At 45.7% G+C, this 20,691-nt stretch overlaps 1 protein-coding gene across 1 annotated transcript in view; it reads right to left on the reverse strand.

Moving 5' to 3' along the window:
• The window catches only part of LOC140474109 (serine/threonine-protein kinase MARK2-like), a 36,291-nt gene extending 18,218 nt beyond the window's left edge, over positions 1 to 18,073 (reverse strand). Inside the window, exons 1-13 of the mRNA XM_072567669.1 lie at positions 18,029 to 18,073; positions 16,722 to 16,787; positions 9,680 to 9,750; positions 8,627 to 8,683; positions 7,039 to 7,275; positions 5,659 to 5,778; positions 5,087 to 5,186; positions 4,888 to 5,000; positions 4,394 to 4,535; positions 3,667 to 3,845; positions 3,424 to 3,524; positions 1,888 to 2,019; positions 598 to 855 (exon numbers count right to left, since the gene is read on the reverse strand). Coding sequence (XP_072423770.1) covers positions 598 to 855; positions 1,888 to 2,019; positions 3,424 to 3,524; positions 3,667 to 3,845; positions 4,394 to 4,535; positions 4,888 to 5,000; positions 5,087 to 5,186; positions 5,659 to 5,778; positions 7,039 to 7,275; positions 8,627 to 8,683; positions 9,680 to 9,750; positions 16,722 to 16,787; positions 18,029 to 18,056 — 1,604 coding nt within the window. The 5' untranslated portion in view covers positions 18,057 to 18,073. The remainder of the gene's footprint in view (positions 1 to 597; positions 856 to 1,887; positions 2,020 to 3,423; positions 3,525 to 3,666; positions 3,846 to 4,393; positions 4,536 to 4,887; positions 5,001 to 5,086; positions 5,187 to 5,658; positions 5,779 to 7,038; positions 7,276 to 8,626; positions 8,684 to 9,679; positions 9,751 to 16,721; positions 16,788 to 18,028) is intronic.
• Between the last annotated feature and the right edge of the window lie 2,618 nt (positions 18,074 to 20,691).

The raw sequence follows: 20,691 nt of genomic DNA on the forward strand, positions 1-20,691 counted from the left end.
TCTGCAGTGCCAGCACCTTCCCCAGTTTCTCCTCATGCCTCCCTCAGCAACAATCCATCCCCTTTATCTCTCCAATGAGGTGCCATTCCTGAGGAGATGCAGCCCTACCAACCGTGGGACCAGGGCAGAATTGCTGGGATAAGAGAAGGCAGTTCAGGCACTGTGCTCTTGGAGACGGAGGAGCTGGAATCTAAACAAAGTCTGCATTGGCTTCTGAAGAGAAATCGAAGAGGGGCACTGGACAATTCACCTTGAGTTTTGCCATCTTGCTGGAGTGAGAGTTTGACTGTACCACAAGGATAAAACCAAGACAACTTCAGAGTCATAAAATGGAGGAGACCATTCTACCCATCATGCTCAGGCTGGTTCTTTGGTGGGGTCTACCTGGTTCATCCTACTGCTCCTGTTGCTTTTAGCCACAGCCCTGGCAATTTCTCCATCCACTTATCAAACCAGGTCTCCCACAGGGACTGGGTGAGCAGAAAGTGGGGGTGGGTGGCTGATTGTTGTATACAGCTTTCAGGACACCAGGTGATCACCAAAGAGGGGTCCCCAAGTGGAGAACGGGAGGAGAGGAAAAACAGATGAACTCTTTACCTGCGGACAAATTTGGAGGTGAACTTGCTGAAGATGCTGCCCGATGCCCCTCTCCGTGCTTGGCTGTTGCCATGAGACAGAGTGGGTGAGGCAGGGGGGCCATTGAACGCAGTGTTCTGTTGATCACGGAATTGTCGAAGTTGTCCCCCATCAATGGTGCGACGGCTAGCAACACCCCTTGGAAAGTTACTGGGCTCAGTGGCAGCGCTAATGTTGTGTGCAGACGGCGAGGTGACAGGGATCCGCTGGGGAGCCGTGCTGTGGAGGGAACAGAAAGAAGCCAAAAAATATGAACAAATACCCTGCAAACACAACAGTAAAACAGCACTACACTTCTGAACAATAAACCCAAACTACACACTGGGTACTACAGTCAGCTTTCACAAGGGAGGGTCAAGGCCGAGGGAGCGCCACACAGTCAGAGAATCATCATAGAGGAAGAGCCACACTGTCAGAGGGTCAGTGCTGAATCATCAGTGGCGTTGTATCACACTAATCTATTCCAGCGGATGCTTAAGGTCTCCACAGCAGAACAAGTGGCCGGGGAGCTGCATGGGTTCTCCCTGATCTACCAGGGCCAATATTTCTGAATATGAGCAACCTACAACAACACCTTCCTTACTTCACCATTGCTCTGGGATCTGACTACGGACAAAGTGGCTTTTGTGGCTCCACTCTTGAATCAAATCATAATGCACCTAAAGCATTCAGGTATCTTTGTAGAAGAGCTAACTCCAATGGGGGTATCCTTGTATACACGAGTGGCCTCAGCTCACAGTTTGAGCCAGTGATTTGTGAAGCTCACACTCGGTAAGTGAAATCGCTCCCATTCTCAGGGAACCTGCCTGCTCCAGGACTGACAGGGAATATTAATTGTGGTTGCTTCCCCTCTGCAGTGAGTGCTTTGCAGTACATGCACGTTTTTTCAGTGAAAAACAACAGGATTCCCCCAGGATAATGCTTGCATTCAGAAATGTGGAGTGGGCTTCCCCTTGACAGCTTCAGACTGTCCTCTCCATTGGCTGTATTGCACAGTCTGCCTCAGGCTTGATATCCCCCCGCTAGTTCTTAGCTTTTGGTGCCTGGGAATCTGAGTGGCACAGCCAAGACAGGGGAAACAAAAGCTCAATATTCAGAGTCAGGCAGTCCTGCAGTGCAAGTGAAAGACAGGAGAGCTCCTGGGATGGAAGTTGCTGTGAAAAACTGCAGTCCCAGGTACACAGCAACTCAAGATCACAGCAGACCAGCAAGTTTTATAACTGGATAAAAGACCGCTTGCAGAAAGCTAACCTTGGACGCTGAGCGTCGTTGTTTGTTGCTGTGTTTTTGGATGGGTGAACAGAGGTGGACATGGATTTTGTGTGCCGTGTTCTTGCTGAGGTGACAGACATGGAAGATACTCTGGAGCTTGGCACTGACGAACTGGAAGATAAAAAATATAATTAGCAAAGTTCTGCTTATCCTACTTCACAGATTATACACACATAAACCCCTTCATCCCACCTCATCCTCTGCATCCACCACTCTCTCATCCTGTGTCTCCTTTCCATACAACCCACCTACACCCGAGGGCCGGGTTGGGGGGCAGTTGATTGGTGAGCGGGAGTCAGGGGGTCAGCCAGCGGAGCCGGGGGTGAAGCCCTGTGCATAGTGAAGGACTCCAGTAATATCCTGTCCAACCCTCAGCCTCCCACCCAGGATGCACCTCATGACTGACCCCGATCTTGTTACCCCTTCTCATCCCCTCAACCCATGCCCAACGTGTAACTGCCCCCTCACCCAGCACTCCCCCATTCCCCCTCCCAGCAGCGCATAATTACCTCCCCCTTACCTTTTCCTCTCATTTGCCTGAGCACCAAACCCTAGCCCCCTCACCCTCTGACTCTCTGCCCTGCCCCAGGCTTTCCTGATGCTGTTATTTTGCTCACATAGCTATGGTGGGGAGATGTGGGGATATAGTTCCTTTATGGTGTCTTGTTGAGTGTGGAGTTTGGAGTTCCTATATTAAGTCTCATCATTGAGTGTAGGATTCCTAAACTATGTCACTAGACAGTGTTAGCTCTTTACTCTGATATCTGACGAGAACTTGCAGTTCATCACTTGACTGGTGAAGTTTAAGTGGAGATGAAGAGGCTGACAGGCAGCAGAAAGAGTGGCAACAGTCTGGACTGTACCCATGCAGACCATTCTCTATCACTGATTGATATGAGTGGGTTATCGAATGAGGAACAGTCAGACAGATTGGGTTTGTTTCCACTGGAGTTTAGGAGAACGTGGGGCGTCCTGATTGAAGTGCATAAGATCCTGAATGGTCTTGACAAGGTGGACATGGAAAAGATGTTTCCTCATGTGGCACAGTCCAGAATTAAGGGGCACCGGTATAAAATTAGGATTTTTCTCCTTCGGACGGAAATGAGGAGAAGTATTTTCTCCAAGTGTTGCATATTTTTGGAATCTTGGCCTCAGGTGGTCTGAGAGACAGGGCATTGAATATATTTTAGACAGAGTTAGATAGAGTTTTCTTATGCAGGAGTATTAGAGTTATTGGGGAAGATGGGAGTATGGAATCCAAATTATAAACAGATCAGCCATGATCTTATTGAATGGTGGAGCAAACTTGAGGGCCTGAATGGGCTATTTCTGCTCTGATTTCAAATGTTGATAGAATCCAACTACATCCTGACTGTGGCCTTGTACAGGTCCAGGATGCCCAGTAAGGGATCGAGCAGGCACAGTGAACGTAGTCTGCAATCATGCAGACATGCCTACAGTCTGCAGTATAGATGCTGCACACAATGACACAATGGTCTGATTCAGAGCAGTTACCTGTCTTTGCCGTTCTGCACGTTGCCTTGTTGACCTGTGCCAGCTCGATCTGCCATCGGGGAGTTCCTGTCACGGCTCACGCTGCTGGTCAGTGCGTTGTTCTGTAACAATGGGACAGGTGGGGTTCAGAGCAGAGACAAAAAAACAACATTCACTTAAGAACAGGAGAGTGAGGCAGAGTGACGTTCATGAGGCTGGTGACATATTATCCCTGCAGCTGAATGATACTGTAGCCCAACTCACCATGGAGGATGGTGTGGTTGCCTTTTTCCTGTCTGAACCAGTGTGTGGACTGGCTGGTACCTTCACATTGCTGTTGGAGCGCCGTGAACTGTCCTTGTCCTCATCCTGGTGTTTGGAGTCAGTGCTGTTGGCCTGGTTCCTCTTGGAGTAGGAATTACTGCTGGGGTTGATGGGACCAGCTGCAGAAGTGATCAGAAAGAGTCACAGGGTGAATGACAGAGGGTGGGGAATTTCAACTGACAGCAGTAAGTATTCAAGACAGAACTGTCCCCCAGATTTCAGCACAAAAACTGTTCAAGGGACTGAATAATCACCACCCTCAGCCCTTCCTGCTATCCATTCCCAGAGACTGAGGGTCGAAAATCCACCAGTACTTTATAAATTCAGCAACTGACTACATCGAACCTGCAACACATCATCAACCTGGATACAGCACAGGGTTAGAATACAAAGGAAAGCTCCCGCTACACTGTCCCACCCATTGAACACTCCAAAGGACAGGGACAGCATGGGGTTTGATAGACAGTAAAGTTGCCTTTGTATGAGGCAGTAAAACGCTGAAACAAGTATCACTAAAGCTTAGATCTGAGTCTCTGCCACAATCAGTGTATTATAGTCATTGAGTACAGCATTCAAATAGTGAAAATATACAATCTAATCTTTCCCAATGAATCATTAGCACAGAAACCCAGCTCTTCCTGGGCAGTGAGAAACTATCTGAAAATACCTTGTTCACTGATCCGACGTGGTCTCTGACTGGATGAGACACTTCGCTGTACCTTGCTGGAGGGAGATTGTGCGTTGCTGTTGGCGTGGTCAGTACGTGGCTTCATACACAGGTTACTGGTGGACAGCGAATCTGTATCCAACTGTGCACAAAACAAACAATCCCAATCTCAGAAACTCAGCACATCAACTGGCCACATCATACCACCAATAACCGGACTCAGGCATTAACCACAGACTACCACAGGACAACCAGGCTGAAGGTGTGGCACAACCAGGCTGACACAAACAGTTCGATGTAACCAGGCGTTTAGTGGTTTCTGGTAAAAGCTGTGTGGTTTGAGAGGGGAGGTAGGGACAGTAAATGAGGGAGAAGGCAGTGGTTCAGGAACACCTTCTGTCACAGTTGGGAAACATGAATGTGACAAACTTAAGGGAGAATGCAATGGGAATCTGGCATCAGCTCCTGTCAATGAATTCTTAACTCTCAGTTACCTCAGAGGTCTTCCAGCCCAGTAGCAGATACGTTGCCATGACTTCGTTATACTTCTGGTTCACCAAAGAGTCAGTGATCTCATCCCGAGTGTATCCCATGTTTACCATGAGCTCTGCAGCAAAGGGTATACACTGTTAAAGCAAACAAGGACTGCCAAGTTCCGAGATTAGAGGAATGGCTACTGAGAAAAAGACTGACCTGTTCTCCGGGGATCCTTGTAGTCTGGCTCAGGGTCTGTGTACGGTTTCAGTTCATCGTCTTCATAACCAACATTCATCCAGCGATCTTTCATTATTTGCTGGTGAAGATAATAATTACAGTCAGTCTCAAAGGAACTCCGATTTCTGCATTGCCTTCCAGCACCCGAGGGCCTCCCAAACGCCTTTGGCCAATCAGATTTTACCTTGGATAGACACCTGGGCAATGGAGAAATCGCAGCAGCCAACACCACAGCAAGATCCACATTTCTGTGCCGCTAATTCTGCACTGTGTTTGCAAAGGCGCAAAGACCTCTCGTTCTTGGGATGCACCAAATGAAAAGAGGCAAGATAATTAGACTGGGAGATAACCACCCTCTCTGCCCACCAGGCAGTAGACCTGACTGAGAACAGTACTTCAGGAGGATGAATGTCAAGCACAGCCTCAACCTGGCTGACTGAAGCAAGTACACTGATGTGTCTGTACAGACTACACTTGGCTGCACTGTGGGAGCAGCACTGTAATTTAAACCCTACACAAAGACTGTACACTGACGTCTCTCTCTAACTCACCTCTAAGCTACCTCGTTTAGCTGGATTTAATACCAGGAATTTCTTCAGGAGGTTTTCACAGTCTGTGGACATGTAAAAGGGGATTCGATACTTGCCTCGCAGCACTCTCTCTCGGAGTTCCTGACGGAAAGATAGAAAAAAGTATTTAAGTTAAAAAGAAGCAGATTTCACCCTAGTCAGACTCAAAGGTTGGGGGAGGAGCAGGGGGACAGCAAAGGGGCCAGGAGACACAGGGTTGTGGGCATGAGAGGCTCAGGGGGAGAGGGTCAATAGAGGGAGGGAGGGGGTGAGGAATAAGCAGAGAATCCTTTGCCTCTACCCTTGACCAACACCAATAAATTAGATCAGGCCCATTGTGGCTTCTAGGATCTCGTGAGGTAAAAGATAGCGGGTCCACAAACACTTGCTCCACTTTGATGCACCATGTGTGAAGCATTAAGAAGGTACTAGATTGACAAGAACCTCTGTTCAAACTTGCCCCAATCTAGTAATCCAGGCTCAGCCATTATAATCACACAAAAAGGAATAGATCAATAGTCACATGCCCTTCCCCACCCAGCAAATGCCCATACAGTGGGAGACACACAGAGAACCAGCACCTTATATACACACCCCTCCCCACCTCAGGCTGTGACCTCCTTCTGCAACAAACAAGTATTAACTGGAAAGTAAAAAGATATTACAGATTGTTACAAGAGGAGCTTCAGTCTCCCACAGATACCAGCAGGCCCTGATTCTGGATGAGGGCAGTCATTGGTCCACCCTAATACACACCAGTAGAGAGACCCTACGCTTTTCCACTGCAGGCCTCAGCTGTTTCCAAAACTGTCATAGGGCCTAGCATATAGACTCAGCAGGAACATCCAGAAGGTCATAGGGTTAATACCTGACGTGTAAAATCTTGCAGGGCAGTGGGCAAGATAGCCCAAGAAATGGAATGACACTTTCAACTCATCCCATATGACCAGAAGAACATGAGGCACTGAAGGAGCTACAATGAGAATAATGTTGGAACTGAGAGGGTTTTAAATATCAGGAAAGATAACAGAACAGACTGGGCTCTACCCTCTTGGATAAACAGGAGGCTGAGAGGTGACCCGATACACATGTTAAAAATGAAGGGGCCCCAGTTTCTCCGGTCTGAAATTCTCCATCCCTAAAGCAGGATTCTGGACAAACCTCTCTTACAGCTGTCCCACGATTCCTGACATTGTTCCTAAAGCATGCAGTTCAGAAATAGATACACTACCACTGTTGAGACCTGACCCAGTTATTCACTACAGTTCGGTATCACTCCACTGATTCTGTAGCCTAAACCTCCAAAAATGCAGCCAATGATCCCATGTGACCCTTTTATATAAAGGCAGAGTATCCAAGTACCTTCAAGTTCTGTCCATCAAAGGGCAGTGAACCACTCACAAGTGTGTACAGGATCACTCCCAGACTCCAAACGTCCACCTCTGGTCCATCATATTTCTTCCCCTGGAAGAGCTCAGGAGCTGCGTACGGTGGACTCCCACAGAATGTGTCTAATTTATTCCCCAGTGTGAATTCATTACTGAAGCCAAAGTCTGCTATTTTTATGTGCATATCTCCATCTAACAGCAAGTTCTCGGCCTGAATGGGAAGGACACAAATAAAAATTAACTGAATATTACAGAAACAGAAAATGGAGCAGATTAAATTATTTGATCACACAAAAGGAGTGTGACAATAGTGAGACAGAGTGACAGCAAGAGCAGTCACCAGTAACACTAAACTCCAACCTGTTTCTAAACACAGAGCAATCAGCCTGTAACAATCATCCTCCAGTCAGGTCAGTTCGTCAAAACAATTTGAAGTCTGATTCATTTGCTTATTTTCAGTTCAGTGCAGTGAGAAGGTTGTGACATAAGTCACTTATTTGTATCAGGAACAAAAGGACACCAATCAGCTTTCAGCATTATGGAGATTTCCATTACCCTGGCCAAAGTGCTCCCTGCCATCTTGCTTCATAGATCTGGCTCATGTTGTAAGATTATTCACATGCTGTGGATTCTGCCATTCACCAGAGGAAATGGTTTCTCTCAACTGAACCCGTTAATCATCTTATCAATTTTGATCAGGTTCCCACACCTGGAAAATGAGCATGGTCTGCGTAATCTCTTTCAGCAGGATTGTTCTGGTAGTGGTAGTAGCCCTACCTCTATGCAAGAAGGCCTGGGTCCAGTCCTGCAGCCTGAGATAAGGCGAGTAATCCATAAGAAGGGGGCAGAGAGACCACAGTGCCTGGAGGAACCAGCAAGGTTCAAATACACCTCAGGGTTACAGCTGCTCTTAGTTATGCTGTTCATGTTAACTCACTCACAAGAGATGGATGCCACTGGCTAGGCCAGCATTCATTGCCTACCCCGAGCTGCCATTGAGGTGGTAGTGAGCTGCCTTTTTGAAATGCTGTATTTCATGTGCTGCTGCAGGGAATCCCACAATACCTTTAGGGAGGGAGTCATAGGATTTTGACCTAATGACACTGAAAGAATAATGATACATTTGAAGTGGGGATAATGAGCAGCTTGGCAGGGAACTTACAGGGGGTGGTATTCTCATGTATTTGCTGTCCTTGTCCTTCCAGATGGAAGTGATTCTGGATTTGGAAGGAGCCTTGGTGAATTTCTACAGTGCCTCCTGTAAATGGTACACACTGCTGTCACTGAGCATCAGTGGTGGAGGGAGTGGATATTTGTGGATGTGGTGCCAATCAAGCAGGCTGCGAGCGTGTGCACTACTAAATGGATTGCATCAACTCACCCACATATCAAGCAATGCATGCCAAGTACAATTCACTCGTCAGAGGAGTCAATAATGTGAAGCACAATATTCAGGATAAGTATAATCACAGAACAACTAGCAAATAAGCAATGAACCAGCATAGTCATCACGTATCACAATGGAAGCTAATAGGAGGAGAAACAGTCACAGTGGTCCTTACCTTTAGGTCCCTATGAACAATGCACTTCTGGTGACAGTACTGCACAGCAGATACTATCTACAAAACACAAGCAGGAGAAACAGTGAGACATCTGGTTAACATCTAGGGTCTTAATCAACTCAGCAAACCAGACTATAGCTAGTCCAGGATTAATTTCAATATCAGTGACTTCACCAATATCCCAATGAGCAGGATCATGATTGGAACAATCAAGAATCTCGACAGAAATCACAAACAATGATACTTGTGAATGACAGAGGACAAGATATTGTGGTGAAAAATTCACCAGATACCAGTGAGGCCAGGGGCTGCAAATGCACAGTGACAGTACAGGCAGGCAAGTTAAATAGGAAATGTCAACATGGCAGCTTAACATGCACATTGTAGATAAAAGAATGTAATTCCAGGTTGTGAGGTTTTGTGAACATCTTAGCTTTTGAATATAGAACAATACAGTAATGTCTGCTGTTAGCAGATTCCAAATGTTGTAGCAACCCTCTACACCATGCAGGAGGACCCATGCCTCACCTCTGTCCTGTGCTCAGCTCAATGAGAACCAGTTGAGCCCCTCAGTATTCATTGGGTGGGCACAGCGGAGAAGGTCAGGGATCCACAGCTAGAGGTCCAGCTCCCACTTAGCAACACCACCTCGTCCTCTGCCTCCCCTCCTCCATACCACTGCCACCAACACCCCCCCACCAAAATAATATCAGGCAAAAGTCAACACATAACATCTAGGTTGGTAAAGGGGTCTGGGGGAGGAGACAGTGGGGATGGGCTCCGGCTGAAAATGGTGTGGGAAAGGACGGAGATGTGGGAAAATGTGGAATGAACGGGGGAGGGAGGGAGGGAGGGAGGAAGGGAAGAAAGGAGAAAGGGAAGGTGGTGAGGGAGGTAAGGAGAGGACGAGGAGGTAGGAATCAGAGAAGGGCCAGTCAGAGGTGGCAGGGTTCGGGGAAGGGTGGAGGATGAATTTGAACTGTGGCTGATGAAGGACGGAGAGAGATAAGGGAAGGAAGAAATGGAGTGGAGAGGTTGTTGGCGAGCACTGACCTGTCTGAATTTCGCTCTTGCTTCCTTTTCTTTCATTCTTCCATGTGCAACTAAATAATCAAAGACTTCCCCTGCAGGAGCACACAAACACTGCTTAGCAAGCTGCAACCAAATTGTTCAGCAACTTAGCCCATAGAACGCAATGTGAGCAATGAGCTGCGGCCATCATTTAATACTAAAATAATACCAGGCAAAAGTCAATCCCCATCCCTTCAGAGACCTGGAGGCTGAAGTACAACAAAGAACTATTGACCCAAAGAATAGATGTTGGGCGGAAAGACCATGTGAAATTCTGTAACTCATTAACAACCACGACACATGAGGTTTCTTCAGCACAATCGTCTGCCACCTATCCACCAAACTGTTCAAGTCTTTATGAAGTGTTACAGCAGGATTAAGCCCTTTGCCCCCAGTTCTTCACTATTTCATGAAGTTGTGCCTGTCCTCTGACCTACAGTCTATTCCCTGGGGGGAAAAAACAGCCTCTCAGCAGCTTCACGCATCCGGTCAAATACTGCTCCTGTGGAGCTCAGGGTGGGGAAGGTTAAGAGTTAGGCCTTCCACACAGTATCCAAAAAGCTTGGAATCCAACAGTTCACACTTCATTGATAAACAGGGTCACCAGAAAATGTGTTAGCACACTCTCCGATCAATTTACAACTCCGGAGCAAATTACTGCAGTTGCTGGAATCTGAACCGAAAACTAAAAATGCTGGAGATCACAACAGGTCAGAGCGTCTCTGATAGAGAGTCATCGAGATTCAAAACATTAGCTCGCTTTCTCTCCATGGATGCTACCTAATCCACTGTGATCTTCAGCATTTTTTGTTTTCAGTTCAACTTACAACTCAGGTTAGCTCACAGTCCAGTAATACCACCAGTCAGGTTCGAGCCAGTGTTACCACCAGGTTTATAAAGAAGTATCAAAGTGGAGGTGGTGGAAATGATCTCTGAAACATTATTTAATTGGCTTGTATGGAACGCAGTGAACAGCTAATTCCAGCTCAGGCTAATGCAATCAGACTGTGGGCCTATCAATAGATGTTCAGATAATGAGGCAATCACAGCAGGTCAAGAATCTGCTGAATTCTGGAGATTAATTCAGGATTCAGGGAGAGCCTGCATTTGGCTGCAGGATTGGAGAGACACAGTGGACAAAGAACTCTCCAGGCATGGCATCTCCCAGGAGCTTTTTTTAAACTAGGGAATATGGGATGGGGTGTTGAAGATGACTGGTGTATGAAAAGCAGTCCATCAAAACAGGCTGCCTTTTCTCATAGGTTCTCTCTTGGCTGTGTCTAGACAGAGGGACCAGAGCTATGATGCAGCATTCAGGGAACTGTCAGTGAATACAATCACAGGGAATGGTGTCTAGTTTCAAAGTAAGGACAATGAATTAAGTGTGAGACAGAGTAACACAATACTTTTCAACCTACTACAGGTAACCAGGCCTGGCAGCAAAATTTAAGAGTCATAGAGATGTACAGCATGGAAACAGACCCTTCGGTCCAATCTGTCCATGCCGACCAGATATCCCAACCCAATCTAGTCCCACCTGTCAGCAACCAGCCCATATCCCTCCAAACCCTTCCTATTCATATACCCATCCAATTGCCTCTTAAATGTTGCAATTGTACCAGCCTCCACCACTTCCTCTGGCAGCTCATTCCATACACATACCACCCCTCTGTGAAAAAGTTGCCCCTTAGGTCTCTTTTATATCTTTCCCCTCTCACCCTAAACCTATGCCCTCTACTTCTGGACTCCCCCACCCCAGGGAAAATACTTTGCCTATTTATCCTATCCATGCCCCTCATAATTTTGTAAACCTCTATAAGACCATAAGACATAAGACATAGGAGTGGAAGTAAGGCCATTCGGCCCATCGTGTCCACTCCACCATTCAATCATGGCTGCTGGGCACTTCAACTCCACTTACCCGCATTCTCCCCGTAGCCCTTCATTCCCCGAGACAACAAGAATCTATCAATCTCTGCCTTGAAGACATTTAGCGTCCCAGCCTCCACTGCACTCTGCGGCAATGAATTCCACAGGCCCACCACTCTCTGGCTGAAGAAATGTCTCCGCATTTCTGTTCTGAATTTACCCCCTCTGATTCTAAGGCTGTATCCACGGGTCCTAGTCTCCTCACCTAACGGAAACAATTTCCTAGCATCCACCCTTTCCAAGCCATGTATTATCTTGTACGTCTCTATTAAGTCTCCCCTTAATCTTCTAAACTCCAACGAATACAATCCCAGTATCCTCAGCCGTTCCTCATATGTTAGACCTACCATTCCAGGGATCATCCGTGAGAATCTCCGCTGGACACGTTCCAGTGCCAGTATATCCTTCCTGAGGTGTGGGGACCAAAACTGGACACAGTACTCCAAATGGGGCCTAACCAGAGTTTTATAAAGTCTCAGTAGCACAATGGTGCTTTTATATTCCAACCCTCTTGAGATAAGTGACAACATTGCATTCGCTTTCTAAATCACAGACTCTACCTGCATGTTGACCTTTAGATAATCCTCGACTAGCACTCCCAGATCCCTTTGTACTTTGGCTTTACGAATTTTCTCACCGTTTAGAAAGTAGTCTGTGCTTTTATTCTTTTTGCAAAAGTGCAAGACCTCGCATTTGCTCACGTTGAAAGGTCACCCCTCAGCCTCCGACGCTCCAGGGAAAACAGCCCCAGCCTGTTCATCCTCTCCCTGTAGCTCAGATCCTCCAACCCTGGCAACATCCTTGTAAATCTTTTCTGAACCCTTTCAAGTTTCACAACATCTTTCCGATAGGAAGGAGACCAGAACTGCACACAATATTCCAACAATGGCCTAACCAATGTCCTGTACAGCCGCAACATGACCTCCCAACTCCTGTATTCAATACTCTGACCAAGAAAGGAAAGCATACCAAACACCTTCTTCACTATCCTATCTACCTGCGACTCCACTTTCAAGGAGCTGTGAACCTGCACTCCAAGGTCTCTTTGTTCAGCAACACTCCCTAGGACCTTAGCATTAAGTGTATAAGTCCAGCTAAGATTTGCTTTCCCAAAATGCAGCACTTCGCATTTATCTGAATTAAACTCCATCTGCCACTCCTCAGCCCATTGGTCTATCTGGTCCAGATCCTGTTGTAATGCGAGGTAACCCTCTTCGCTGTCCACTACACCTCCAATTTTGGTATCAGCTGCAAACTTACTAACTGTACCTCTTATGCTCGCATCCAAATCATTTATGTAAATGACAAAAAGTAGAGGGCCCAGCACCAATCCTTGTGGTACTCCACTGGTCACAGACCTCCAGTCTGAAAAACCCTCCACCACCACTCTCTGTCTTCTACCTTTGAGCCAGTTCTGTATCCAAATGGCTAGTTCTCCCTGTATTCTGTGAGATCTAAGCTTGCCGAACGCCTTACTGAAATCCATATAGATCATATCTACTGCTCTGCCCTCATCAATCCTCTTTGTTACTTCTTCAAAAAACTCAATCAAGTTTGTGAGACATGATTTCTCACTCACAAAATCATGCTGACTATCCCTAATCAGTCCTTGCCTTTCCAAATACATGTACATCCTGCCCCTCAGGATTCCCTCCAACAACTTGCCCACCACCGAGGTCAGGCTCACCTGTCTATAGTTCCCTGGCTTGTCTTTACCGCCCTTCTTAAACAGTGGCAACACGTTTGCCAACCTCCAGTCTTCCGGTACCTCACCTGTGACTAGCAATGATACAAATATCTCAGCAAGAGGCCCAGCAATCACTTCTCTAGCTTTCCACAGAGTTCTCGGGTACACCTGGGCATTTATCCACCTTTAACCGTTTCAAGACATCCAGCACTTCCTCCTCTGTAATCTGGACATTTTGCAAGATGTCACCATCTATTTCCCTACAGTCTATATCTTCCATAAGCTTTTCCACAGTAAATACTGATGCAAAATACTCATTTAGTATCTCCCCCATTTTCTGTGGCTCCACACAAAGGCCGCCTTGCTGATCTTTGAGGGGCCCTATTCTCTCCCTAGTTACCCTTTTGTCCTTAATAAATTTGTAAAAACCCTTTGGATTCTCCTTAATTCTATTTGCCAAAGTTATCTCATGTCCCCTTTCTGCCCTCCTGATTTCCCTCTTAAGTATACTCCTACTTCCTTTATACTCTTAGGATTCACTCGATCTCTCCTGTCTATACTGACATACGCTTCCTTCTTTTTCTTAACCAAACCCTCAATTTCTTTAGGAGAAAGTGAGGACTGCAGATGCTGGAGATCAGAGCTGAAAAATGTATTGCTGGAAAAGTGCAGCAGGTCAGGCAGCATCCAAGGAGCAGGAGAAGGGCTTATGCCTGAAACGTTGATTCTCCTGCTCCTTGGATGTTGCCTGACCTGCTGTGCTTTTCCAGCAACACATTTTTCACCTCAATTTCTTTAGTCATCCAGCATTCCCTATACCTACCAGCCTTCCCTTTCACCCTGACAGGAATGTACTTTCTCTGGATTCTTGTTATCTCATTTCTGAAGGCTTCCCATTTTCCAGCCAACCCTTTACCTGAGAACATCTGCCTCCAATCGGCTTTCAAAAGTTCTTGCCTAATACTGTCAAAATTGACCTTTCTCCAATTTAGAACTTCAACTTTTAGATCTGGTCTATCCTTTTCCATCACTATTTTAAAACAAATAGAATTATGGTCGCTGGCCCCAAAGTGTTCCCCCACTGACACCTCAGTCACCTGCCCTGCCTGGTTTCCCAAGAGTAGGTCAAGTTTTGCACCTTCTCTAATAGGTACATCCATATACTGAATCAGAAAATTGTCTTGTACACACTTAGGAAATTCCTCTCCATCTAAACCTTTAACACTATGGCAGTCCCAGTCGATGTTTGGAAAGTTAAAATCCCCTACCATAACTACCCTATTATTCTTACAGATAGCTGAGATCTCCTTACAAGTTTGTTTCTCAGTTTCTCTCTGACTATTGGGTAGTCTATAATACAATCCCAATAAGGTGATCATCCCTTTCTTATTTCTCAGTTCCACCCAAATAACTTCCCTGGATGTATTTCCGGGAATATCCTCCCTAAGCACAGCTGTAATGCTATCCCTTATCAAAAAGGCCACTCCCCCTCCTCTCTTGCCTCTCTTTCTATCCTTCCCGTAACATTTGTATCCTGAAACATTAAGCTGCTAGTCCTGCCCATCCCTGAGCCACGTTTCTGTAATTGCTATGATATCCCAGTCCCATGTTCCTAACCATGCCCTGAGTTCATCTGCCTTCCCTGTTAGGCCCCTTGCATTGAAATAAATGCAGTTTAATTTATTAGTCCTATCTTGTCCCTGCCTGCCCTGACTGTTTGACTCACTTCTGTTCTCAGCTGTACCCATCTCAGATCAATCTCTTTCCTCACTATCTCCCTGGGTCCCACCCCCCCAACTTACTAGTTTAAATCCTCCCAAGCAGTTCTAGCAAATTTCCCTGCCAGTATATTAGTCCCCTTCCCATTTAGGTGCAATCCGTCCTTCTTGTACAGGTCACTTCTACCCCAAAAGAGATTCCAATGATCCAAAAATGTGAATCCTTCTCCCATACACCAGCTCCTCAGCCATTCATTCATCTGCTCTATCTTCCTATTCCTGCTCTCACTAGCTCGTAGCACTGGGAGTAATCCAGAGATTACTACCCTTGAGGACCTCCTTTTTAAAATTTCTGCCTAACCCTCTGTAATATCCCTTCAGAATATCAACCTTTTCCCTTCCAATGTCGTTGGTTCCAATGTGGACAATGACCTCTTGCTGGCCCGTCTCCCCCTTGAGGACATTCTGCACCCTCTCCGAGACATCCTTGATCCTGGCACCAGGGAAACAACACACCATTCTGCTTTTTCTCCGCTGGCCACAGAAACGTCTGCCTGTACCTCTGACTACAGAATCCCCTAACACAACTGATCTCTTGGAAGCCGACGTACCCCCCCCCCCCCCCCCCCCCCCACCCCCCCCACCCCCCCCCCACCCCCCCCCCCACTGTTGCATTAGAGCCAGTCTTAATACCAGAAACTTGGCTGTTCGTGCTACGTTCCCTTGAGAATCCATCACTCCCTACATTTTCCAAAACAGCATACCTGTTTGAAATGGGTATATCCCCAAAAGACTCCTGCACTAGCTGCCTACCTGTCTTACCCTTCCTGGAGTTAAGCCAGCTATATGATTGTATCTGAAACTTTCCCCCCTATCTACAACTGTCATCCATCACATACTGTTGCAAATTCCTCATCGCTTCTATCTGTCTCTCCAACCGATCCACTCGATCTGATAAGATTCGCATCCAACAGCAGTTATGGCAGTAACCCTTAAACTCCCACATCTGACAAGAAGTACATATCACTGCAAAGGCCATTTTTACTCCTTCACAATCTACAGACCCAGAAAATAACACCGTCTTATTCCTCTACAAACACTGCCCCAGGTTAAATTAATAGCTATGGCTTATATTTTAAGTTTAATAAAGAGACTCATCTCCAGAAACATACAGCCAAGAAAGAATCCACTGTACTCACTACTGCAGCCTTTCTCTTGGACAGACTTAAAACAACAATTAACTTATCTGATTCTGTGCTGTGAACTTCACCCAACAGTTCCTCCAAGATGAGTTGTGAATTTCACTGTTTGTTAATTTTCCCAGATGCACTCTGATGTCCAGCGATACATGAATTCAAACAGCAAAGGCAGTAACTGTGCAGGTTCTCTCTCTCCTGCACTGACCTCACCATGTGCTTCCTTTGTCTGCTCTTCTCCCTTTTAAAAGTGCTGTTGTTTTGACTTTTTTCTCCAAAGTTCCAAAACAATGCAACAGCATATAAAACAGTAATTGCTGCTCCTGGAATTTGAGGAAATCACCTCCAACACCTAAAATACCTCAAAAAAAGGAGCAGCTCTTAGAGCCAGAAATTTTTCCTGTCCTCCATTTGGATTACCCAGCTTGGAGCAGATTCTGGACTAGTGACTAACACATCATTCTCTCAGACACACAAACCGCTGCAATACTCACCCCCACTGGCATACTCCATTACTAAATACAGTGTTTTTTCCGTTTCTATAACTTCAAATAATTTAACTGCAAAACACAGAGAGAAAAGAAATCAGGTGAAGTTTCACCTCTGATTCAATATACTGTTATGGGGCAATAAAGATTTAATCTTCTGAAAGAAGGGTGAGGATCAAGAAGAAAACTGAACACAGGTCTGAACTTTCAGCCTGCGGCTACATGCTTTGAGAGCAATGAGTCAGGTATGTATCATACAATCAGCGACTAAACTGTGAAAGAGTTACACAAACAAATCTTCCCCCAACCTCTGTCATGTTCAAAGGATTCCTGAGTGGGGGACTGTGGTACATGAGAGGTGGCAGCCAATGCTCTGTACCCAGGGAGAGTTTTACCATTGCAGACAGTTCACAGGAGGTTTACTACATCGATATCCAGAAAAAGTGGGCTGTCTTAAGGACAAAAGTTTGGATAGATCGGACTCGATCTGGAGGGAGCTGTTTAAAAATTAACTACCCTTTCAGGATGAAGATATGAAGAATTTTTATGTCTCAGAGGGTTGTCTGATTTTGGAACTCTGCCTCAGAAGGCAAATGAGGTGGGGTCACTGAACACTTAAGATGGAAGAGGATTGAAACTTGTTAGGCTGGGGAGTCAAGTGCAGAGGTGTGTAGATGGGAGTGCAGAACTCCAATGCGAACATGCCAGCTATCAACTCCACAAACATTGGAGCAGGATCAAGGAGCTGAATGACCTCTGCCTGTTCCGAATTGGTATGCTCATATCCCTGCTGTTCTGAGGGAAGGTTACCCCTTCAAGGAGAGGATTAATTGTATGCCAGCACTTTCCACCATATTACATCCTGAGGTGATCAAGGCTGTATATTTGAATTGGAAATGATTAATTCAAGAGAGAAGAATCTCAGTGGCTTCCCCAAACCCGGGAAGTGTTTGCTTAGCCATGGTGTGAGGTGGGCTGGAGCAAGTTGTAGGGCTGACATTTTCCAACTTAGGCTCTGGAATCCATAGATTGGGAGAGTTGGAGGATAGAGGTGATCTCATTGAAAGTTACAAAATACTGAGAGGGGTGGACAGGGAAGATGCAGATCAGTTGTTTCCACAGATTGGGATGGGTTAGGGTTAGGGTCAGGAAGGGTCAAAGTGAGAAAGGATGGAACATAACAAAAACAGCTGGGTCTGAATGAGGAGACCCTCAACACTCTGCTCCACATAGAACAGCCCATTAACAGTCTCATAGTAGAGCCAGCCAGTTCCCCACAGACTGAAGGTCAGCTTGAAGAAGCAAACTCTTACCTATATTAGGATGATTTAGAATCTTCATTATTCGCACTTCACGAAATAACTAGAAGAGAACAAACAAAATGACAATTCAGTCAACATAACCTGACATCTTACATTACACAAAGAATCTACATGTGAGTTTATAAAACTTTAACCCTGTCGCCAAAGATTCAACCAGTTTGTCCCTATGTGTCTGTGACACTTTTCCCATTAGGGATCTCAATATCTATTTTAAAATAAGGGACAACATAGACACAAAATAGGAAACCCTGGGACAAACCACTCCAATTTTGGGGAACACACAGGGACAAACTGATCCAATCCCGGGAAACACACAGGGACAAACCGATCCAATCCCGGGGAACACACAGGACAAACCGATCCAATCCCGGGGAACACACAGGAACAAACCGATCCAATCCCGGGGAACACACAGGGACAAACTAATCCAATCCTCAGTGACCCTAAAGGCAACTACAGCGACAGTGCAGACACTAACTAATATTAGCTAAGTGATCATAAATAGAGCTAACTAATCTCAACTAGGTGACTGTACAAACACAGAACCATTCTCAACCCGTCACTGAAATTCTGCCAACAACCTGAAAAGAGACTGCGCCTGAGATGTGACTAAACAATGTTGTGCTGGTGTAACACCAGGTTAGTAGGCTAGCTCTCAGATTGAATCAAGTATACAAACATAAAAGATAAGAGCAGGAGTGGGCCAATTGACCTCTCAAACCAGCTCACCCATTCAATATGATCATTGAGCTCGATACTGTAATCCCACCCTTCCCCTATATCCATAGATCCCCTCAGCCACAAGAGCTAATTTTATCTCCTTCTTGAAAACACACTATACTTTCGCCTCAACCAGTTTCAGTGGTAGTGAATTTTATAGGCCCACCATTCTCTGAGTGAAGACATTTCTCCTCATCTCAGTGCTAAACATTTACCCCTTATCTTTCAACTATGACCATGTTTCTGAACTTTGCCATTGCTTATCCACAAGGTAAAAACAATGACTGCAGATGCTGGAAACCAGAGTCTAGATTAGAGTGGTGCTGGAAGAGCACAGCAGTTCAGGCAGCATCCGAGGAGCAGTAAAATTGACGTTTCGGGCAAAAGCCCTTCATCAGGAATACAGGCAGAGAGCCTGAAGGGTGGAGAGATAAATGAGAGGAGGGTGGGGGTGGGGAGAAAGTAGCAGAGTACAATAGGTGAGTGGGGGAGTCAAATTTGCCAGCACTTAGCCCATATTCCTCTAAACCTTTCCTAAACATATACCCATCCAAATGCCTTTTAAATTCTGTAACTGTACCAGCCTCCACCACTTCCTGTGGCAGCTCATTCCATACAGGCACCACCCTCTGAGTGAATAGATTGCCCCTTAGTTCCCTTTTATATATTTCCCCTCTCACCTTGAACCTATAACCTCTAGTTCTGGACTCCCCCAACCCAGGGAAAAGACTTTGTCTCTTTACCCTATCCAAGCCCCTCATGATTTTATAAACCTCTATAAGGTCACCCCTCAGCCTCCAACGCTCCAGGGAAAACAGCCTCAGCCTGTTCAGCCTCAAATCCTCCAACCCCTGGCAACATCCTTGTAAATCTTTTCTGAACCCTTGCAAGTTTCACAACATGATTCCGATAGGAAGGAGACCAGAACTGCACAATATTCCAACAGTGGCCAAACCAATGTCCTGTACAACCGTAACATGACCTCCCAACTCTGATAATCAATGCTCTAACCAATAAAAGAAAGCATCCCAAACAACTTCTCCACTATCCTATCTACCGGTGTCTCTACTTTCACAGAACTATGAACCTGCACTCTATGGTCTCTTTGTTCAGCAACACTCCATAGGATCTTACCATTAAGTATACAAGTCCTGCTCTGATTTGCTTTTCCAAAATGCAGCACCTCACATTTATCTAAATTATACTCCTAAATTGTCTAATTATCTAAATTAAAATCTTGATAAAGAGTTCTATCACATTGTGGTCGTTCATTCCCAAGGGGCCTCTCACAATCACATTACCAATTATTCCTTTCTCATTGTATAATACCCAGTCTAGGAACGGCCTGTCTCTCATTGGTTGCTCAACATATTGGACCAGAAAACCATCCCATTTACATGCTAAGAATTCCTCCTCGATAGAATTGTGACTAAGTTGATTCACCTAATTTATTTTCAGATTAAAGTCACCCATAATTATAGATGTCCTTTTACCACATACATCTCCGATTTCCTGTTTAAGCTCATGTTCTTTCAATTTTTCATCATTTAAGAGTACTACTAACCATCCTCATCAAGCCTGTATATTCCAATCCCAAAACAAACCACTGACAGTTAGATGTGATTCTACAATTGGGCAGCACTTGCTGAACTATTCTGAGCACTGCACATTTTTTGCAGCTTGGAGAATCAGCCAGAGTCAACTTGCCAACCAAGTTGCCTTTTCTCCCTATAGCAGCAATTCATGTAATTGTCTGAAATTTGGCATTCTTGATTTGTTCTTCTGAGTACAAGACAAATGCTGGAGTTCCTCAGGGTAGTGTCCTAGGCCCAACCATCTTCAGCTCTTTACCAATGACCTCCCCTCCACCAAAAGATCAAAAGTGGGAATATGTGCTGATGATTGCATAACATTCAGCACCATTTGTGACTCCT

The sequence above is a fragment of the Chiloscyllium punctatum genome, unplaced genomic scaffold (genome assembly GCF_047496795.1).
Source record: "Chiloscyllium punctatum isolate Juve2018m unplaced genomic scaffold, sChiPun1.3 scaffold_842, whole genome shotgun sequence".
NCBI lineage: Eukaryota > Metazoa > Chordata > Chondrichthyes > Orectolobiformes > Hemiscylliidae > Chiloscyllium > Chiloscyllium punctatum.